This window comes from Gymnoscopelus braueri (genome assembly GCF_963280865.1).
Source record: "Gymnoscopelus braueri genome assembly, chromosome: 13".
Classification (NCBI taxonomy): domain Eukaryota; kingdom Metazoa; phylum Chordata; class Actinopteri; order Myctophiformes; family Myctophidae; genus Gymnoscopelus; species Gymnoscopelus braueri.
The window spans coordinates 23,054,871-23,078,074 of NC_137615.1; the positions used below are offsets into that span (position 1 = coordinate 23,054,871).

At 40.3% G+C, this 23,204-nt stretch overlaps 1 protein-coding gene across 2 annotated transcripts; it reads left to right on the forward strand.

Moving 5' to 3' along the window:
• Positions 1-3,142: 3,142 nt before the first annotated feature.
• On the forward strand, positions 3,143-15,240 carry znf281a (zinc finger protein 281a). 2 transcript variants are annotated; one of them, XM_080446356.1, is made up of 7 exons: positions 3,143-3,270; positions 5,086-5,543; positions 7,598-7,699; positions 8,069-8,195; positions 11,661-11,744; positions 12,079-12,197; positions 12,374-15,240. In XM_080446356.1, exons 2-7 carry the CDS (start codon positions 5,139-5,141, stop codon positions 14,024-14,026), a joined length of 2,490 nt encoding a protein of 829 aa, XP_080302482.1. In that variant the 5' UTR covers positions 3,143-3,270; positions 5,086-5,138; the 3' UTR covers positions 14,027-15,240. The 2 variants fall into 2 exon arrangements, with proteins under 2 accessions (XP_080302482.1, XP_080302483.1); XM_080446357.1 differs by having other exon boundaries at positions 7,598-7,693.
• Positions 15,241-23,204: the final 7,964 nt, after the last annotated feature.

The following is a 23,204-nucleotide window of genomic DNA, read 5'->3' on the forward strand; positions in this document are numbered from 1 at the left end:
AGTAATTCCAAACATGCGTAATAACCATTTGAAAAACTTAAATAAATGTAGTAAGAATAATGTCTATAACAAAAGCAAGTGTCATGTCACTACAGGGAAACACATTACTTAATGTGCTCTATGTTTCTCAGTATCAGTGACTAGGATAACGAAATGTCCGTAAAACACTAAGGCATGTGCATAACCCGAAGGATTGTGAAATAATTTGAATTAGCCTATCTAAAGTATGGGAGAAATACATATAGTTTCCTGTCACTTTACTATGTGAAGCATACTGTATTCTTATTTCAACAACTTGTGTAAAAATAGGTATATTTAAAACACTATTTACAAGACACAAAGGATTCCAGTAGGGAAAACAACAAACATTACAAAGACCCAGAGAACGTATACAAAGGTCTCTCTGTGCAGAGGGAAACAGAATGGAGTTGTACATCATGTAATAGTCAGAGTTAAAGGAGCTACACCATGAATTTAAAAAAAATATTTGATATTTAATATCATATGGTGTATGTCCCTCAAACCTTTTTCAAAAGGTTTGAGCCTAAATCATCACTCAGATATACTCATCCCAAGTCAATTGTCTCTGGCTTATACAGCACTTTCAGCTGCAATACCAAAACGTCCTATTGTGCAGGGGGGGGGCTACTGAGCAATTCTGTCTGTTAATAAAAAAATAATAATAAAAAAAAAAGAAAAAATAGGAAAAATTCTGCATAAAAAGAAGCATCTAAGAAAAATACAAAATCGAAAAAAAAACCACTTTGAACATTTTTGAACAATTCCACCAAGTGTTTGAGGTGCCTGTTTCACCCACTTCCGGGGGGTGGAGCCAAAATCCGAGCCCGAAGTATTTGTTCGTAGACCCCCACTTAGGGGGGGTAGAAAAAGTTTCGGAGCGATTCGGGCACTTTTCATTTAACATTGGGTTTGCCATCATTAATGTTTGTGACATCATAAACATTTCCATTCTGAGATCGCCTGTTCAGACACGCCCATTCTGGAAATCCATGAAATGAGAAGGAATGACTGAATTAAAAAAAAAAAAACATTTTTTTGGGTACAAGAGACACTGGGGACCCCAAAAAATACAAAAAACCAAGAAAAAAGTGATTTTCATGGTGTAGACCCTTTAAATGTATACTCATGAAGTAAGTAAAAGTAACAATACCACAAATACTCTGTTCCAAGTAAAAGTCCTGTATTCAAGCATACTTGAATAAAAGTACAAAAGTATTAGCATTAAAATATTCTGTCAGTATACCAAATGTAAAAGTACCGACTGCATTATGATCTATTTCACAGTCATATTATTGTATGTATTATGCTATAATGCATGAATGTGTTCAACCCTTTAATGTTGCAACTGGTAAAGGTGGGGCTGATTTTAATTACTTTATGTACTGCTGTGTAGCTTAACCTAATAGTCGACATCATAATGTATCAGTAAAGTAGGCTATTTTTTGTAATACTACTACTACTACTAAATCTGAAAAGTAACTAGTAACTACAACTGTCAAATAAGCGTTTTTTGTTTTGTTTTGTTTTGTTAACAGCACGAGGTAGGCTACAGTCAGACGTTAAGGCTAAAAAGGATAACACAAAAAAGTCCTGGGGACTTGTTTCCATTGTGGTCCTATATATGCTCAAGTTAAAATAATCAAAAACATTTTTTTTACTCAAGTAGCCTACAGTATATAACGTAGTTACTTTCCATCACTGGGATTTGCCTATGTGTGAGTATGTGTGGAGTGGAGGGGTTCATGGCACTGCAGTCCAGTGGCGTACTTAAGTAAATTGTTTAGGTATTTTTTTTACTTTCTTCAGTATTTACAATACCTTTACTTCTACCCCACTACATCTCAGAGGAAAATATTCTACTTTTACTCCACTACAATTATATGAAAACTTTAGTTACTAGTTACTTTTGATTATTTGATTATTATTACAAAACTCACTAACCACTTCAGCCCTATATATTTCGGCCATTTGAAAATAGCAGATCTACAAGCTCACAATGCGTAGCGACACAACACATTGTGAGCTTGCAGATCGGCTATTTCAGAAGATACTTATACATTTTGAACTTAGTGAAATGGGACATTCTGCATAATGAGTACTTTTACTTTTGGTACTTTAAGTATATTTTGGTGCCACTTTTTTTTTTACCCAAGTAAATTTCGAATATAGAACAGACTATTTCTACAATAGGGTATTGATACTTTTACTTGAGTAAAAAATGTAAGTACTTCTTCCATCACTGCTGCAGTCTATCATCATAACAGCAGTAGGTCAGCGCTCTGCTCTGCTGCTCTACATCAGTGGTTCTCAACCTGTGGGTCGGGACCCCCAGGGGGGTCCCTACATGATTTTGCGGGGGTCCCCAGATGACAGTAAAGTGAGACCTTTCTAATACTTCAAAATAAAAGAAGAAAGAAAAAAGACCATTGCTGCATCAAAAGTAATCAACAAACAGGTCAAACAAAAGTCTTTATGTCTTTATGTTTTCAAGGTTTGTTTATTTGTATTTTGTGTATGGTATGTCTTGTCTCGTTTAATTACCAGAAATGTCGCTATTTGAATATGAATGTTATTGTGTTGTTTATTGTATGTCTTGTCTAAATATACTTGCATCAATGTTGAAGAAAATTCTCTGTATGTTTGTCAAAAAAGAAGAAAAATAAAGTACAAATCATAAAAAAAGGTCAAACAAAAGAGGCAAAGATTGTGAAAATAGCCGATCTACAAGCTCACAACGCCTCACAAGCTTGTAGATCTGCCATTTTCACAATATTTATCTGTGGAACCAAGTCAAACTAAATGTAATGTTTCAACTCCTACAATTCCAAGTTGCTTGTCAGGATGGGGGTCCCCAGTTCAAATATGATTATTTTTGGGGGTTCACAGTTCAAATATGATTATTTTCGGGGGTCTCCAGTTCAAATATGATTATTATGGGGGTCCCCAGTTCAAATATGTCGGTTTTTGGGGGTCACAGCATGGGGGTCACGGCCTGAAAAGGTTGAGAACCACTGCTCTATCATCATCATCATCATCATCATCAAGGAGTCCGTCTCTAGGCCGTGACTCCTCTCAGGACCCGTCCGCTCGCACAACCCCCCCCCCTTTAGACCCAGAATCCCCTGCGCTGAGGCAAGATGGAAGAACACAGCAGCTGCGGGAGAACAATGTTTTGGCTCTAAAAGACTGAAACGAACCAGCCGAAGGTGAATTAAAGAAGCCAAAGCACCCGTTCGTGGTCATGCACTGGTAAGAGGAACCTACGATAATCGATTCCGACTGGACTTTGGCCGCCGGAACGTCCCGGCAGTGTTTAACAGGAGCAGACAACAAAGCGGCAGCAGCAAGCAGCGCAGTAACATTACATTACCGCTAGTTAGTTAGCAGCCCGAGCTAGCCGTCTCGGGCTAACCTCGGCTAGCAATAGCTTTGACGAGCATCATTGTTCGTTGAGTTGCATGGAGCCATTTGTTATGGAGTCAACATTACTGCACCATCACTTACAGTCGCTCCACTGTATCATCAGTTGTGAGCGGCCTAGTTATGGACAAAAACACAGCACGTTTTCACTACGAATAATGCATTTAAAAGAGTATTTATTAAGGGGGAATTATCAACATAAAACGTCCTTGGATCATGTTGCCGACTCTTTGCCTATTCTGTGTGCCGTGTGTGTGTGGTTGTGTACGCGGCTCGCACTTGATTTTTAACGTTAAACCACATTTTATTTTATTTTATCAAAAATGTAAGTGCATGATGCAATTGGTTATAAGGTTAAGACAATATCTTGGCGTTCCTGAAAGGGAGATTTCAGTTGAAGCTTTAGTGGTGTGTTATTCATCAGAGCGCAGACAGACGTCCACTGCCGTTATTGCATGGATGGCCATATTAATAATTGCATGATCCTGCATCACAAAGAAGGGCCCTGCAAGAGTGGTTAGCCTTAATGGCTAACTCGCTAGCTAATTGCATGACTAGCAATCTAAATGGCTTTCCAAACGCATTCAGATGACAGGATTCACCCAATGCACTCTAGAAAATAGCGCTCAATTGTCGCTATGGAAGTGTTATTTTGCAAAGTTCCTGTATGGGTGAACTTGGTAAAAAAGGCAGGTTATTGTGATTTGGCATCAGTTGTTTTGGGTAACGTTACACTGACTGCACAGGTAGAGTAAACGATGAATTCAACAGACAAATTAATGCATGGTTCTAAAACATGTGGGATAATAGTTTTAAAGGAATCATGGTTACCCTTTTTAATTAAAAGTTGCAACTAAATTAAATCTTGACCTTATTCCTAATTTTCAGTTTAGTAAATATCTGCCCCTGTCTCTTTTCTTTTATAATTGTGCTTAACAATAAAATGGAAAAGTCTTCAGAAAGAATAAATCTGTGAAAAACTCTTGATAAATGTGATAATTCCTAATACTCTTAGTAAGGATAAACAGTAACATCCTCAGTGTTAAATCATCCATTTGAAACCCTGAGTTTCATTTTTATTTTTACAGTGTTCATATCTCGGTCATTATTGCATACTATCTACAGCAACAATGTTTCAAATGCAGTCTGCAGGCTCTCATTGGCAGATAAGTCCATTCAAATAGGATGTCCCTGTGAGCCAGCCCATCAAACAGATTAACATGGAGCTTCAATCCTCCCTCTCCTCCTCATTTGATATTGTGTCCACTACTGCAGTTGCAGTGACCTTTTTGGTGTGGGAAAAATATATACACACCGTCTGTAGTGAAGGAATTTAGTGCTGTGTATCCAATGTTTTGCATGTTTCCACATGTCATGAATCCAGACTGCAGTTCTTTGTTGACCCACAAACCCTCATTTTTAATCCGACTAAGCACTCAGTAGAGAGATCAGAGGACATGAGAATGATTCCTAAGGGCCTAGATTAACTAAGTCCATAATTATTGTCTCGTTTCAGCTATCATCTGTATTTATACTTTTTCTTGATTACTACTGATGTGTACTTCTTAAAAGAAGTATATAATATATTTTTCATCACCTCTGATTCTATAATTGACTCCTGCTCTCTTTTGATTTCCGTCTCAGGATGACACTGACTGGCACCCTGTAGTTTTCCTGCCGGCCCGCCCACATTCACCATGAGCATCATTCAAGACAAACTAGGCAATGAATACCTGCGCTCCAATGGGGGCATGGACTCCAACTTTGGCCCGGGCATGATCATGTTCAGCCACCTGCCCCCGGTGACCAGCTTCACCCGGCTGGCCGCCCAGTCTGTCATGCAGGACCTTCCGCCCCAGGAGATGATCTTCAAGAAGGAGCGGGACTCGCCTGATTGCAGCGGGGGCAACCTGGGGGCCGGTCTTGGGTGTGGGGGGGTGGGAGACTATGTTCACGCCATGGGCATCAAGCAGGAGAAGCTGACGGAGCACGATTACCGTCTGCCGCTGTACCCCGGAGGACCCGGCAAGAGCACGGAGCTTCTGGAGGTGTCGGTTGGGAACCACCAGAGCCTGCTGGTACATGACCTCAGCATGGGCAATGTAAGAGACTGACCAGCACAGCAACACAGACAAAAATCAGAGGTCTAGGGGCAGTTCCACATTGGACATTAATTAAGGCAGATTTTTTTCTCCTACTAGTGTAGTCGATGCCCTAGCATCTAGACTGAGCCTAGATGCAACACATAATATACATTTATTTATTGAGTGCTATTATTTTTTTAAATGTTGTAATGTTTTTTTACTCTTATTCACTAGAGTAATACGAGTGGTGAAAAGGCAGTATAATTGTTGGTGATTACCGTAATAGTACCACTAATGCTGAAGGGTGCCGAACTTGTCCAACAGCTGATATTTTAAAAGACGGCTGGAGGAGGAGCCTGAGAAAGGAGGGGAGCAGGGGAGGAGCCTGTGGGGCATGCAATGGTGGTATAAATCTGCTGAAGGCGTGACATGCAAATTATAAATCACACCCCTCCCTCCACTGCCATCTCTTGCCAGAAGGATGATGTCATCCAGACACTGCATGAATGAAAACATCTAGGCAAGGACATGGGTGTCTTGTTTGAGATTTCACTTAATTTCTCATACACACCTTTGTGTAACAATAGATGGGCTTTGATGGTCGACAGGGTCTCGATGTTGATTATAAAAAGACGACTACAGAGAAGACAGTCCTACAGTTTGACAAATTTTTACATGCAACTTCAGTGAGAAGATGTTATGTGAGGACAAGACGGCAGATAATTTGAGGCCCTTTTGCCTGTCTGGCAGCACAAAGAAAACATAATGAAGGAAGAATTTCAGGCCTGCTCATATAATTAGGATAAAAATGTGCTCACACTGAGCTGTTTTGAGGGGAAAAAAAGGCCTACAGTTATTTTAATTATTTTCATTTTGGCATGCTCCCCAAATCTTGTGCCTATTCTCAGCATAACTACATTTGTGTGAGCATGTAGCCATTTTGCAAACCCTGAGGCATGTGCTTTTTAGGTCGAGGAAGTCAGACTTTGTTTTGGCTGGACTGGCTCCTAATGTAGGCTAATCCCAATGACTCGGTTGATATTTGAGAACTTTTGCATGTGAAACGACATTCTACTTATCCCCATATGGCACTGGAGAGCAGCCCATTCAAGTAATAAAGTTGAATTGAAACGGCAATGTCAGTTTCCACAGGGGTTCCCAAGCTAAATGATTGATAGTTGGGAACCAAATAAACACATTACCTGTCTGTAATTCCAAGAGTGTACAGATGGAACATTTGTTCCGTTTTGTATACTCAGTTAACTTAATGTTGAGGTATTTAGTGTGTAGATTGGGTCCCAAAGATTGAGAAAATATCAAATGGGTGTCTGTGTCCTAAAGCATCTTAAACTGGAGGTCGTTGAAATTGAAACGATTGAGATTCACTGTTCTACGAAATGAACTCCTACATATATTCCTTGAGGATAGATTCTCATTTAGGGTCTCATTCTGAATGTTTAGTTTAAAAACAACACTATTAAGTGAAGTTGACAGCTTCTTTGTCTTTAGTTTAGGTGTTTCGATTTCCAGATTAATATCTCTGTCACAGTGAATGGCAGGCAGTTTATTCATTAAGGGAGAGATTAATTGAGGGCTTTCACGACTCTTCTTTCTGGAACCACAACTAACACAAGGCGTCTCTAAGAAGCTCACATTATATGTAGTTATGTGGTGTTTGGTGTAGCAGAGTAGCCCTAAAGACCAGAAGTCTGATATCCCTTGACTGAGGGGGGATTTCCCTTTGGATGCATGCGTGGTAGATGTTTGTTTTCCTATGTGGGAGACCTGGGTTAAAATCCAGGTGGTTACATTAGAGGCTCGTCCGGAATCTGGGTTTCCGGGAGGTAAATATATTCGGAGTAGCCCTGCCTGAATACCAGAAGCCTAATTTCTACCATAGGACTTGTTTCGATTTCCCTTGCAGCACACCCGGGTTCAAATCCAGGTGGTTGCATTGCCACCAACATGTCCATATGTTCGTTTTGGACTCAAGGCCCTAACCTTCAATCAACTGATTTCTATGTGTCTGCTTGCTCTCAACGCCTCTCCCTCTCCCATTGTCATTGTCACAGCTGCCAAGTCGCTTAGGAAAGGAGCCCAGTGGGAGAAAAGGTCGAAGGTCAAATGGTGATGGACAGGAGGCAAAGCCCAGGAAGAAACGAAGCGAGGCAAGGGTTGGTTATTTCCCCATTCTAACTTTTAGTAATTAATTTGAGAACACTTATCTAAATTAATGCACACATAAAATTCAGCAAAATTACAATCCTTACTGATTAGGTATATGATGATGAATAGATTTTATTAATCCCCAGAGGGGAACTTATCAGTGCAGAACATTGTATCCAAATATAGACAGCAAAGAGAGAGAAGAATTATGCATATGAATGCATAACATGTCACTCAAAATGTTTTAATAGGTTACTTGCGAAATATATAATATATATGAATGTTAAGTTTTGGGTTCAGTCTGTCATGAAACTGGTTCAGCTCCTGAGGAGTTGACTGTGTGCGTGTAACACTGTTTCTCTTTTGTCTTTCTGTAGCAATCAATGATGCTGGATGGAGAAGGAGGTAGCTTGTCGCCCGGCTCCAAGCCACACATTTGTGAGCACTGCAATGCATCCTTCAGAAGCTCCTATCACTTACGAAGACATGTCCTCATCCACACAGGTACTGAAGAAAGAGGATAGTTTCCACACAGTAAAATGCTCAGTGTTAATTTGACTCCAAAGAGTTTACAAAGATAACTAAATTGACTCTTACGGGTCCATTTGGTTCTAGTTCTACACTCTTTGGAGTTAAATGAAAGCAAAATGACAATTTGGTAGAGGTCTGGGTTGTGTAGTTACTCAAAATATTGGCGAGGTATCTTCAATAGTTGCTCCATTGATTAGAAATTTATATCCCAAAATATTGTCATTGAAGATATCTCGCCAATATTTGGAATTACATCATGGCAAGGTAACTACACAACCCAAACCTCCACCAAGTGTAATTTTGCTTTAACACGAGAATTTAACTGCATTCTGCATTTTACCTTTCTTGTTTAAGGGGGAGGGGGGGTAAAATCATATTGTGTTAATGGAATTATTCTGTTCAAAACAGTGATGTTGCTAGGTTTTCAATGTAGTGAGTCCCGGGACTCACTGGTGGTCATTTGAATGAGTCCCAGGGAAATTTTGAGTCCTTATTTTATTAGTTATTTTGAGAAATTGCAGTGTTAAACCTGTGTTTGATATTATATGGCTATAATCATGGTCATATTCATGTATGTTGATAATGTATCTGGAAAAACAAAAAGTAAAAAAACGAAATCCTGAATTTGAATCATTTTGGGGGAAAAAAGGTTTTCCCAAAATGCTCTCCTTATTTATATAGTACAAAAATAAATCAATAATAATTACAATAATAATGACGTTTAAAAAAAAAAGTCTAGGTAAGTTTTAATATTGATTTAAAAGATCAGTAGAATTAGGTTAGGTATGATGTCCACTTTATGCATTACTGTGCCTAGAGTAGACATGTTCTACTGTACATTGTATTCACTACTCCTTGGAAAGTCAGAAACTCAGAATACATAAGTGACAAAGTTCATAATAATAATGATGGGAAAAATACAAGTTACACTTACAGAAACAAATAGATAGGAACTAAAGAACAACAACGCTATGTTTTAGGGGGAAGCATAATAGAGACGGAATAGAGATATTTATTATTATTGGAGAAGTATTTATTTCTCTGGTGTTTTTTTAGAAAGCGGTATTCCCTTCAAATTATATATTTACGCTTTAAGTCTGATCTATGCTTGTCGCACCGAAAAAGAACAATTAATTTACAGTGAATCGACTCACTAGCGGAGTTTCGCTGCGCAACACAGCCGTTCGTCGAACTATAAATACACATATCCACTCTGGAGAGAAGAAGACGAGTCCCGCTCCGCTTTCACGTTGGCTCTGGCCTGGGTATAATATTAGTGCGGGAATGTCCCACATTATAAGTGCTGAATTTGTTCATAACATAGCAGCATAACGTATCATGTGTCCCGTGGACGCTGCGATGGTTTGTTTGATGCGTCCTTTCTTAAAAATGTGTGTCAGAGACACAGAACGCAGGGCTAGCATTCTGTTGTACAGAATAAAGTGCAAGAGAATAGAATCATCTTTATCTCCTAGTTCACCAAGCAACCATATCTATTGCAAAACCATATCCTGCCATCCTATGGATAATTAAAATATACTGTATATATGTGTTTTTTTCTGGCCCTAATCTTGTCCACCCTCCCTGCTCTGATCTGGTACAGAGCTAAATTATATTGTTTTACTACAGTCAGTTTTCTCAATAACAAATGGTATGCCTGAAGAACATTAGAATGATTAGTGGTTGCATGATAAATCCTCAGGTCAAAATTAAGCTATTAATCTATGATACAAAGGCTCAGAGAAACGACAGCAACGGGTGATTTTCAAGCCAGAAATTATCCATAAGCAAGTAGATCAGATAGTAGGAGCTCATTCTTTTTCTAATTTTCTTTCCGAACTGCAGTTTCATGTTCAGTTAATTGTTTGTTACAAGCAATTTATTAGTTTACAGCTGCACTATGTAACTTTCCTCTTCTACCCCGGAATTGAACCCCTGCGAAAGTCCTGAATTACCATTATATTATACAATTAATATTGAGCTAATAGAGCCTGCCTGCTTGCTCAGGGGATAAATTTAATCTAGACCATCAGGTCAAAATTCATGTCGGATCCGGTGTCTAGGTGACACATGACCTTTGACGTGATCTAAATGTCTCGATAGAAGAGCAGAAAATTGCATGCTTTTATTCCCTACGATGTTGATGTCCTAAAAGCAAACCGTTTATTAGTTTAATTGATTTGATAAGTAGATAAGTAAAAGCGTATTTTTTTATTATTATTATTGAGCGAGCTATAACATTTACAGAAATGTTCCATTCTTATAATAGGCAGTGTAAGGGTATGTTTACAGTGTCTGCCTTTAAAAAAAAGCTCTGCCTTTTTACATTAAAACCTATGAGAAATGACCAAAAGGCAGCACAAGGCACTTTTCTTGGCTGAGAAGTACTCTTTCAAAAGCTGAGAATAATTACACTTTTTGAGAAATGCACTCATGACATTGGCCGCTTTTTATCAGCTGACCAAGCACAACAAATATCTACAAATGTGGAGATGCTCGTCGGAGCTGATGGTCTCTGTATTGTATACCCCACCAGAGCCGTCTGGGAGAAATGCGGGGCCCTGTGCGAAGTCGCGCGCGTGCGCGCCCCCATCCCCGCGCGCGCGATTTTTTGGCGGTTTTGGGCGGATATTTCCGAGTTTTTGGTGGTTATTTGCGGTTATTTCTCGGTATAACTCTTACTAAACGTGAATCTGTTCACTTGGGGCTCCCCCAAGCGCGGGGCCCTGTGCGACCGCACCGTTCGCACTACCCTTCCTGCGGCCCTGTACCCCACTGTCGGCCGTGGAGGATGTCACGCACCGATACAAGACGACCACCAGCGTTGTCCCTCCTGCATAAAAAAAGCCAAAGCAAGTGCAATTGTTCTCCTTATTCGCCATGACCATGGCCATATAGGATATTAGGCAAAAGACAAAGGTAAAATGCAGAGCCGCTAGTCCAAGCTGATCGTCGAAGCTATTCTCGCATCTTCATCAAAGGCGGACATTGTGAACATACCCTATGACAGGTTATTTATATATCCATCATTGATGCTCTTCATCCGTCTGTAAACATTTACTTGTCATCTCTTTACCCCCTTTATTTGGGGTCTGATTTGAATGAAACTTAATAGAGGGGTTTAGTACCAACATCACTTGAACAAGTTTGTTTTTCAGCATTTTGTGCATTTAAGTACCATATCGGTGGTCTGGCATCTTAACCTTATTGATGAAGAAGTCACTGGGACTCACTGTGTACTTTACATTACTGCCGACCAAAGATTTTAAGCTTTCTTCAGAGACTTTCTTGAGATATAGAATTGTGTAGAATATAATAATAACGGCATATTCGTTTGTCTAAGTTGACAAAGAGATGTATTGACATTTATTGACATTTTTGTTATACAAGAGTAGAATCCATTATAACCACATAAAACAACCTTTGGTCATATTTCAGGTGAAAGGCCATTCAGGTGCAGTCAGTGCAACATGAGCTTCATCCAGAAGTACCTTCTCCAACGGCACGAAAAGATACACAGTGGTGAGTGTTGCATAACAACCATTCATTAATAGGCTGGACATGACATGGTCTGTGAAATACCGATGCATTCAGTGAACCCGTTAACTCTCAGGATTTTACAGTGTATATAATATAGTTGCTGTCTGTCAGAAACCTTGTATCTACCGTTTTCTTTTCCCCCATAAATTAATGTCCTACTTCTTCATACAAGAGTGTTGCACAATTATTATTATTTTTAAATGAAAATAAAATACTAGATCTAGTATACTACTAGAAGGAACGTTTTGGACATGCAAGGTTTCCACCTGACAGCAACGATGATATAACCTGGACATGTGCTGTTTTTGGCTGTCAGGAGAGAAGCCCTTCAGCTGTGATGAGTGTAACATGCGCTTCATTCAGAAGTACCACATGGAGCGGCACAAGAGGACGCACAGTGGAGAAAAGCCATACAGATGTGAGACCTGCCAACAGGTTAGTCAGCCTTCAGAGGTGTTCAGAAAGTCACTTGTTGAGTGTTCATCCGGATGAACCATTAACTGAACTAGATCATTAAAGTATTTGTGTTATTTGTGTTCCTAGACACATTTTGCTGTTCATTATTACTTGATTCAAACCATACATTGTGATTTTCTTTTCCTGTCTTGCAGTATTTTTCAAGGACAGACCGATTGCTTAAGCACAAGCGAACCTGTGGAGAAGCCATAAAGAAGGGCCTTGAGCCGGGTATGCTGGACCTGGGATGTGCAGACATGGGCCACGGCAGCTATGGAATCACTCAGGGAAATGCCGGTAACACCGGCAGAAAGAGGGGACGGTCCAAAAACCCCGGAGAGGCAGGGGAGCGCAAGAGGAAGAAGGGCGCTGGAGGAGGAGGCGGAGCAGAATCAGCTGCAGTGGGGGGGTTGGGGGCCTCTCACATTCATGGTGCGGTATCGGGAGGATACAGCGTCCATGACTACTCTATGGAGAATCAAACAGTGTCCTCCTCTACTGAACCAGGACCCAGCATGCACCAGGGCCGAGCTCCAAAGATGGCATTCAAGAAGGCCAATCGTAAGGGCCTGGACAAGGTGGGACTGGGCCAGGCCAGGCCGGACTCCATGGAGCAGAGCGGTGGGATGGACAGCCACGGCCTCATGCAGCCCAACATCGCCAAAGCGGGCCCCACCAGCAGCAATTACGATGATGCCATGCAGTTCCTCAAGAAGAGACGCTACCTTCATGCAGCAAACAACGCAACCACACCAGGCGTAGGGGTGGTGTCCGCTGGGGCCGGCAGTGACTATGATGTCAACCACCTGGCAAGCCAGCAGTCAGTCATCCAGGGTGTGATTTCTGGTGTGATGGACAGCGATGCACCCCTGAGCCTGCTGGACTCCTCCCCCATGGGGGTGGACAAGCACGACAAGTCGGGCATCCCCGATGAGGTGCTGCAGAGCCTGTTGGACCACTACACTCAGAAACCCGACGGCTCACACCACGACGTCCACTTCGACATCAGCGACCAGCACGTGGAGCTTCATCCGCATACGGACGATGGACGGGACATGGGCCACGACACCCCCAGCCCGTCCGGAGACAAGACCGTCATCATGCACGAGTACTCTCGCTTCCTGCTGCAGGCCTTGGAGCGCACCAGCCACAGTGCCAGCTTCCCCCTGGGCCCTGCGCCTCCCACCTCCGGCCCTTTCACCAGCTCCCACCCGGGCAACCCCCTTTACTCCGACAAGAATATCTACACTACTTCCCCTCTGGAGTGTGGCTACGGCCAATCAGTGGCCTCCCCCTCCTTACCCTCCTCCGTGCCAAAGTCTCACTTTGCAATGCTGTCGAGCTCCTCGCCGCAGCACAACTTCCACCTGAGCAGCCTGGAGCCTTCCACACACCAGCAGCTCACCCCCTCTCAGGAGCTCACCGACCAGATCGAGAAGCAGCACTCCTCCTCCTCCCCTCCTTCCTCCTATCAGATCAGTCCGTCTGACCTGAGCAGCCACAAGGACCAGCAGCCGATCAAGAACGGCACCACTACGGTTTTCACTCTGGCCTCGTCGCAGGACCTGGCCTCTCTGGACAACTCCTCAAAGCCTTCCTACCAGATAGAGAACTTTGCCCAGGCCTTCGGGTCCCAGTTCAAGTCGGATGGGCGTGGCTTGTCTTACGGCACTGACTCGGGTGGGGAGGTGGACCACAGGATACGGACGCCTGTGTCTGAATTCTCAGGGTATAGCAGTTTGTTAGCTGACGTCAACGAGCCAGTAAGTACAGGTTCCAAAACCCCAACAAGCCAAAGCTACAGATGAGGGGCGCTGTGGGAGGGAGAGTGTTCTGTTGTTGAAAGTTCATGTTTTTGTTTTTAAAAAGAAAATGTTTTGTAGTGCTCCTATTTTATTATTATTGTTATTATTATTTTTTTAAGTGATGTTTTATTTTAATTATTATACTGCCGCTATGTTTATATGCCCCACTCCTCTTCCCAGGATGAGCCTGCTTGGCCTCCTAAAAATGCAATTTGTTTTCAGAATCCTTTTCTTTTTTTTAAAGCTAACTACAGTATGTAACGAGTCTGTTTTTATTCATTTCATATTAGTGTCAGTAGGTCTGCTTGTTAATCGTTAGATTAAAAAGTACTTTTTAAGCGAGCATAGAGTAGCAATGGACTTGTTTCGCTTCCCATGAGCTGACATGTGTTTTAGCAATCAACGTTACAATTGTAAAATAATAATGACATGGAAAATAACGATGGCAGGGAATAGCCCAGAACTGAAATAGCAAAAAAAAAAAAAAGTTATTGTCTGTTACAAGGTTAAAAGTATTACTCAGGAAAAAAGTGTAAATGGAGAAGCCTATGAGGTGCATTGTGCGCTCATTTCAATGGTGTAAGTTTGCAACTTCAAAGAGGATTTTTTTTTCTTTCTGTTATGTTTTATTCCTTGGTGAGTGAGTGTGACAATAACGGACTGCCGCCAGCTCACTTACACTGAGAACACTTTCCACTTGGCTATATAGAGATTATGGTACTTTCTTGTCAATGTGAAACTCACGTTTTCTTCAATAAGGGCCATATATATATTTATAAGAATATATATATTATGTAAAATAACAGATTTAATCATTCTGGGGAACTGCCAGGTGAAGTAGAGGAAGAAAGGGGGGTCGTTCAGGGAGTAAATGTTGTCCTTGTTATTTTTCTGGAGAACAAAAGTGATGCTAGGGCTTTTCTTTGGCCAATAGAGGTTGCTGTTGGACAGCGGTAGAATGGCCTTCCCCTCCTCACCCCCTCTTCTTCCAACAGTCTCTTTCTTTCTTTAAAAGAATCCAATTAGCACTTTGAGCCGTTTATTACATCAAGTAAAATCACCCTGTTGAATCGAGAAAGCTCAAGCGGATCAGAAAACGGAATGGCTTTCGAAAAATGATGTCTGTTGGGTTTGGGTGGATACAGATAGGGGTTTCTGGGCTTGATCATGTCCTGGTCTGTGATTGCAATGCCCTTTGTTTGGATGGCATGCTTTGTATGGTATGGTTGGGTGGGTTGGGCGGGGTTTATATGGAGCAGTGGGAGGGTGTGGTCATGGTGGGATTTCTTTTTTAATTAACATTGTCTTTTTATCCTCATATTTAGGGAAGGGTTAGATGGCGGGAGGTGGGTGGGGGGTCTTTTTGAGGAAAATTATTAACATTTAAACGGGATAATGTAAATGTAATTCAATGCCCCTAGTTATAGTTTTAATTGTTACCCAGTTTAGCGGCTTTTTCTTTATTATCGAATTTGATGACAAATATGTTAGTGAATGAGTATTTCTTCTGCTGTTGCTGAAGCAGCCAAATATGAGGAAAGGGTGACTAAATTGAACTCATTTGTAACGAGCTGAACTCCGATGTGTTGGCATTACCATGTGTATTCCTCCTCAGATATTGGTTGCCTAACCCTGGGTGATGGAGTCAGCAAACGTTATCGAAAGTGTTCTTGCTGTCCAGTGTCCACACAATGATTTAAAAAAAATATGAACTCTGTGCATTTCTTTTTAGTAAATCCAACAATAATTGCACTGTCTTCCATAATTAAAACTAGCCTTCAGTGCTGGATATGAAATCACTCTTGCTGATTCAGTTTCCCAACGCTGTTGATCCCCCAATGCCCTCTTGTGTTAAGCAATCATGAAACATGGCTGAATGACTGCAACATTGTAATATCATAGGGAACAGTGACTGACCACTAGTTATGTGCTATGTTGAATGGGTGCGGGGTGAACAATTATACGAATTTGCCTATCATATACCTCATATCGCTGCAAACCAGGGACAAATGGAGTGAAGATTTGATGTATGTAGCAGAAATGCTGTTTTTAAAAAGTCATTTTCTTCTGTGTTACTATTTTTAAACAGTTGTGTAATTGACTTTTACTTGACCTCTGTTAAGAGCTGTTCTTGCGGTAAATGTCTAATGCCTACCAGTGTTCAGTCTACAATTGGAACTCCTTTGTCACCACCATAAAACTATTTAATTTTGCCATATTGTTGCAATGTGTATGCTTTTTGTTTACAAAGAAATGTACAAACACTACATCTTAATTTTAACCCCCTTATCATTCGCATGATTTTTATTTTCTATCGTCTTTCTCCCTTTTCTTATCACCACCAAATTTGTAGCTGATATCCATTTTTATTTTCTCTCAGTTTCTTGTGAACATGGTTCACAAGGCTGTACTTGTCCAATTAATTGATTAGGGAAAAAAATAATAAAAAATGCTGTTATCAAGGACCTTCACTTTCATTCCTTATTTGGTGTGAAATGTTTTGTTTTGACAGTAAAGGAAATGTTTACCATTACCTACTATCAAGGGTTTGTATATCGCTCATGATTGTATGTAATTTGAATTCAAGCTGTCTATCTTCTGAACAGTGATGCTTCTCAGTATTGCATATCATTTATATACCCTTTATTTCATGTAGGCCTGTGAACCTTACTGAAGCCTTACATATAGTTTTTGCAGGCTTGAATCAAATATTTATAGATTGAAAGTCTTAGTCCTTTTTATGAGTTTATTTAACATCAATTGATATTTTAAAAGTTGACTAGTAATTGCCTAGTGTTTGACATTCACAGCTGTTCGGTTTTAAATTCTAAATGACTGATGGTGTTTAATTGTTTATTTGGAACGGATCCCCAATAGCTTCCGTAACAATGGCACAACAATATGCATTAACAATTATGTGTTTATGTTACAGGCCAATTCATGCTAGCAATGTTGTCACAAGCCCTTCACCATTGAAGGCTGTGCTTCCATTATGACAATTCGACAACTCAACATTGAGGTTTTCCAAAAATAGCTTGAGGGTGGAGGGTTGGGTTACTTGACGTTGCAATGCACTTCCCACAAATTAATTTAAACCTCACATGTGTATATTTGTATAGCAGCAGTGATGAATTAATGACTTGTCAAACATTATCTCGCTATGGCTACTGCATGGTGCACTGCTATGACGTAACTTACTATCGCACCCTTTTGCCTATTTACATTGGTCTTATTTCTTTCACAGCATCAAATTATTTTTTACGTGGTTCTCCATATAAAATGCTTGTACTCATTTGAATTAGAGAAACCATGCTAATTGACTCATGACTATATTGCGTTCTTATACAGTCATGTAATCTACATTATACAGTATGTGATGATGCCAATACTGTATGTATACCCATGACTTGTCTTCCATACTGTAATCACTCCCCAAACCAACATGATTCATAGCTGATAGGCTTTTCCTATGTAAATACTACACTTTATTCTTTATTTACCTATGGTGTAATGATGCAGTTATTCATTGATTTTTGTTTCCTTGCTACCTTCCCTGTGTCGCGATTACTTGGTATTGGGTAACTAGGTATTGGGTGTGAGATTGACCGGTCAGATGGGGACAAACGAATCAACTGTGCCGCAACACAATGACAAAAAGAACAAATGTGTGATGTCTGCTAATGTCGTGAAAGCACAGATGAGCATCAAAGACGTACAAGTCGAGGCTTCAGTTTTCTCTAATAGTCAGGGAATATTATCAGAATAATGTCAAATTTTGGAATAAATTCCTTACCAAGAAATTTCTTCACCAATGTGATTGTAAAGGTGTCTAGTAACACATCTCATAAAGACTGAAATGCAGTTTCCTTAGGGGAATTTTTGACAGCTGCTGAAAGTTGGGGTACCCACCATAACCTTATGTGGGGGAAAAAATCTACATTTTCTGTTTTAAGTAGCATGTGAGGGGTCAGACTAGGGTGTTTTTATGATTCTGATCCATTGCAAGCATTTTTTTTGCATCAAAACCACTCCTTGGGCTAGAAACGCCCCAATCTCAATGGGCTTTTTACACAAAAAATTACCTGGAAAAGGTTGGCTATGGCCGTTTTTAGCCCAAGGAGTGGTTTTGGTGCAAAACAAATGCTTGCAATGGATTCAGAATCATAAAAACACCCTAGTTTGACCCCTCACATGCTACTTAAAACAATTAAATTTAGATTTTTTTTCCCCCCGCATAAAGTTATGGTGGGACCCCAACTTTCAGCAGCTGTCAAAAATTCCCCTAGGGAAACTGCTTTTCAATCTTTATGAGATGTGTTACTAGACACCTTTACAATCACATTGGTGAAGAAATTTCTTGGTAAGGAATTTATTCCAAGATATTTTTAATATCCCCTGACTATAAGTGGAATGTGAAAGAGGTGCTTCTGGCTTGCCAAGCGCTGGCCTAAAGTATCATTTTCTATACCGTGGGGAACCTACCAAACATGGTTACTGAGAATTTATTTTTGTTCTTTGGTGAGCATCTCTTTGTGGCCTCTTCTCTTATTGGCCACTCATTGCTCTCTGTATGGACAGGAGTGACGTGTGTAGTAGTTGTTATCGCCACAGCTTGGAGAAAGCCTACATAATGTGCTGTGTACACAGGGAGATAAGTGGTGAAACCATTCCATTGAAGGCGAGAACAAGTGTCGGTGACGTACTGAAGCTTGTTCCCTAAAACTGTCAGAGCTAAGCCCAGTTCATTTATGAAACCATTCATGGCAAGCTGACTTGTTTGTTTGTGACTTTTGATTGATTGAATATTTTATTAGACAGAAATGTAAAAACAGCATGAGTACAGTCAAACACTTTGTCTAAAAGGATAACACCAAAAAGGTCCTGACAATGACAATGGTGATATTGTCTGACAATGTCCTGACAATGACAATGGTGATATTGTCTCTATTTCAAAAATATTTGAACAAACAAAATTGGGATTCTCCGTTAGCCTAGTGACAGAAATGTACACAAGAAATGTAGTGTTCATCAGTCCAGCGGTTTGCGGGATTAGCTCCGGACAGACGGACAGACCCTCTTATAAACGGCTTAGCCTCTTTCAGACATGCCTTAAAATTTACGTTTGCCTGGACCCTGTCCTAATTCAATGGTTATGTTTATGGCGTGGCTCTGCAGGAGTCCAGACATCTACTGTGTGTGTGTGTGTGTGTGTGTGTGTGTGTGTGTGTGTGTGTCCAGAGTTAATCTCGCATACCACTGGACCGATCAGTGCCACATTCCTTTAATGTATTCATGAAAATCAACAAGCCTCTGATTGGGCTAAAACCTTTCCCAAATTTGAAGTCATATGTCATAGGTGTGTCATAATTTAAAGTAGACAACTGACATTTGGGGATTCAGGTACTTTAACAAAAGTGTAAGCGTGCACAATAGTGCTATTAGATATTTTCTGGGAGTTCACAAATTACTCCTATAACTGCTGTTAATGGTGACATGGGATGGATACCGTGTGAATTTGCAGTAGGTGGAAGATTAATGTGATAAACCTGTGGAACAGAATGCTTGACCTGCCAGATGACAGAATGGCAAGTAGGATTATTAGAGGTTATTCAATTAGCACGGGAAATGTTTTATCTTCTCCAGGAGCATGGACTTGAGACTTGTTCTTTTCTCTCTGTCTCTCGTGCCTCCACTCTCTAGTTTGAAAATTAGAATACTAAACTGTCCCTGTACTTTTGATCAGAGTCATGTATACAGTATGTGGTATTCATTTATTTGGTTTATTATTTTGGTGTCAGCATGTTGTCACTGGAGATACTGTGTTCTTAATTTGTGTCTGAATAATCCTGGGAGGGATGCACCGTGTTTAGGCAGCCAGACACGAAAATAAAATCATTCATTCATTCATTCAACATTATAAATGACTGATGTCACAGGCTGACCACATGAAGTCTGAGATCCACATCGGAGCCACACTCGAACCATGCAGATCCCAAAATCCACATCGTTTGATTTTTCCCTTTTATGCTATTTCTGTCCAGTGCAGTACTTCAGTGCAGTGCATGTTAACAGCTTGCTAAATGAGCAGTCCACCAAGAACACAAGGTGTAGACATTGTGGGAAGCAACTGATGTTTCCCAAATTCCTTTGTGTAACTACAAGATATACTCTGCAGGATTGCTCCTTGCAGTATACATCTAGTTTCAACCCCAGATAGTTGCCAAGTGGAAAATCTGCATCAGACGGGGACAAATGTCGCAATGATCCATGGTATTTGCATCAGATAAGACTAAGAGGAAGGTCTGCAAGGTGTGTTTATACTTGTAATACTTCTGAATATTTTATACCTTTCTCACAAAGGAGTCATACAATGAAATCCCCATAAAACATTTAAAATATCCTGATGGGAAATGCAATGACAGTGCGCATGTCTGCTTTTTAAGACATTTGATGTGTCATACAGGGAAACGGTATGAAATAAAGACTTACAGTAAGTTAATGTCCCCTCCTTGGTAAAACAATGATAAGGTATAATAATAATTCACCAGCTTCTCAGAAAAAAACTTCCTTCATAATCCATTTACGGTTCCTGGCATTATAGTGGACTATTAATAGCCTAGTTTGCTTTTTATATTACTGGCACATTTATATTAGTGTCAGTGGCACATGCAATTATTTGTGTGACTAGAATGTGTGTTTCTACCACACAAACTTTTGTATCACACATTGGAAATCTGAAAAAAATATATAAAATGTAATAAAACCCCAAATGTTCACTATATTTTAGGTCAGTTTTGTCCCCAATAAATTGGTCATCGAGAGCTCATGAGAACACTTATTTTCCAGTCCAATATTCTATACTGCACTTGTTTTCAAACCTTTTGTGCCCAAGCCACACCAATGTGCAAGTCAAAATCTCAAGCCACACCTGTATTCATAGCAACAAATAGCAGATCTACAAGCTTTTACTGAGCTTGTAGATCAGCTTTTTTTTTCCTTATATGCCATTCATGACAATTTGTGAAAATAAATAATAGATTAAATATCTGCCTATAATCACATGCCTAAAATAGGGATGCCAGGATAAAAGTGGTAAAAAAAATTATAATCCTAAACCTACACCTGGACTTGTCCCGTGACACATCAGTGTGCCTAATCGGCACACCGTTTGAGAACCACTGCTGTACTGTACGTATGCAGACTGTAGATTGATATATATATTTTTTTCTATAATTTTTATCCCACGATTTTGTAACCCATATTTTTCACCCAGTGCCAATTGCCTATGTAATCCTGGGCGCTACTCTCCCTCTGCCAGCCTAGGGAGAGCCCAAGCTGAAGCTCATGCCTCCTTCAATGCATGAGGAGCAAGCAGGCCGCTTCTTATCACCCGACAGGGGGGAGGTTCCCTGGTTAGACGTAGCGCGTGGAAGGAACACGTTATTCCAACCAGTTCCTTTCCCCTCCATCAGGCGCCCTGGCTGACCAGGGGGAGGCAGAATAGAGACCAGGATTACTGCATGTTTTTGTGAGGGTATTAACTACCCTAGGAGACACGGGGAGAACATGCAAACTCCACACAGAAAGGCCCTTTCACCAACCCCACCTAGGGTATGGGCACTGATGACGCGGAGGAGAGAACACGCAGATTGATTGATTGATTGAATATTTTATTAGGCAAAAAATGTAAAACAGCACAGTTACATTTAAAATACTTTGAACAGGTCCGTTCATGAAAGTCCTTGCGGACTTGTTTCCAATGAGGGCCTTGGTGTTCAATTCATAGACATATATAGTGGCACCACAGTTGAAATATAAAAAAACAAGAACAGCGGGGGGGGTCGGCTGTCTAACGGGAAAATGGTACTACCTCCTCTTTTGGCCTCCTGAAAGGTGATTTTTTAAGGCTCTTTTAAATGAGCCCAGCGAACTGCATTTTTTGAGGGATGGGGTTAGACTATTCCAATCCTGGGTGGCAGTGCTGCCCATGTTTGTTTTATGGGTGGGTGGTACCAAATTGTTGTTAACGCTCCCTCTGGTATTGTGACTGTGGGTGTCGCTAACCTTTTGGAGGTATTTACTTATTTAGATGTGTTGCAATCCTTTTAGTCATAGTGGAATTAACATCACCACCTTCATAGTCAACAAGACTTAAGCACCTAGATGAGATATATCAAGAATCAAAAGCCTGGCAATTACACTGTACAAATCCCAGTGTTAATGTAACTCAGAAGAGTGCATACTAAATGGAACCAAATGAGCCTGGTTCCATTTGTACACTCCTCTGAGTTAAATTAATAATAAGGATTTTACTGTGTATCTGTATTTATTGTTAATATTTTTCTGTCCTTGCTTATTTTAGTATACTTTGTTCTACTTAAATATAGCATCTACAATTACAGAGTAAAGGCATTTAGGTTATTATAGGAAATACACTAACATATATATAGTTGAAGATTAATAGTATGAAATAAACAAATTTACAAATAAACGTTCAGTAATGATATCACAAATAAGGGTGAAACTAACAAAAACATGTCAAGAATAACAAAAATATACATAATGAAGATAAAACACTATAGCAGCAGTTCCCGAAAATGAACAAATTGGGAATGTAGCATAGTATCCTGGTGGTTATAGATAAGTGCGAGTAGGAATGGACAGTATGTTAAATATTATAAAGTGGCGGTGTGCTGATGAACATGGACATTAACTTTAGGTAATGTAATGTTAACTGAATGTAGATAGGTGATCAGAGCATTTGTTGAAATGTTCATGTTTAGGGTGGTTTCCACTTTGCCTGCAGATATTTGGTCTCCCACACAGGAGTCCCGGGTTCAAATCCAGGTGGTTACATTGGCTTAGTGAAGAAATAAAGGCCTGGCACGGAATGTTTGTTTACCTCTTCCTTCCACCATGGCTGGCTGTAACCATTGGTAACCACTTTCAAAAGAAAATGCCCAATTACTGTGCAGTGGTAGTGTAGAAGGCATGTTATCTACTGTGACTTGTTTCACCAAATTATTATGTTTTTGTGTGTTTTTGTTTATATACTGCTCAAAAAAATAAAGGGAACACTTCCCTTAATTCTTTTGAGTTTTTTCGTTAGCAGTATGTACACAGTTCATGAAAAAACTCAAAATAATTAAGGGATCAAAGTGTTCCCTTAATTATTTTGAGC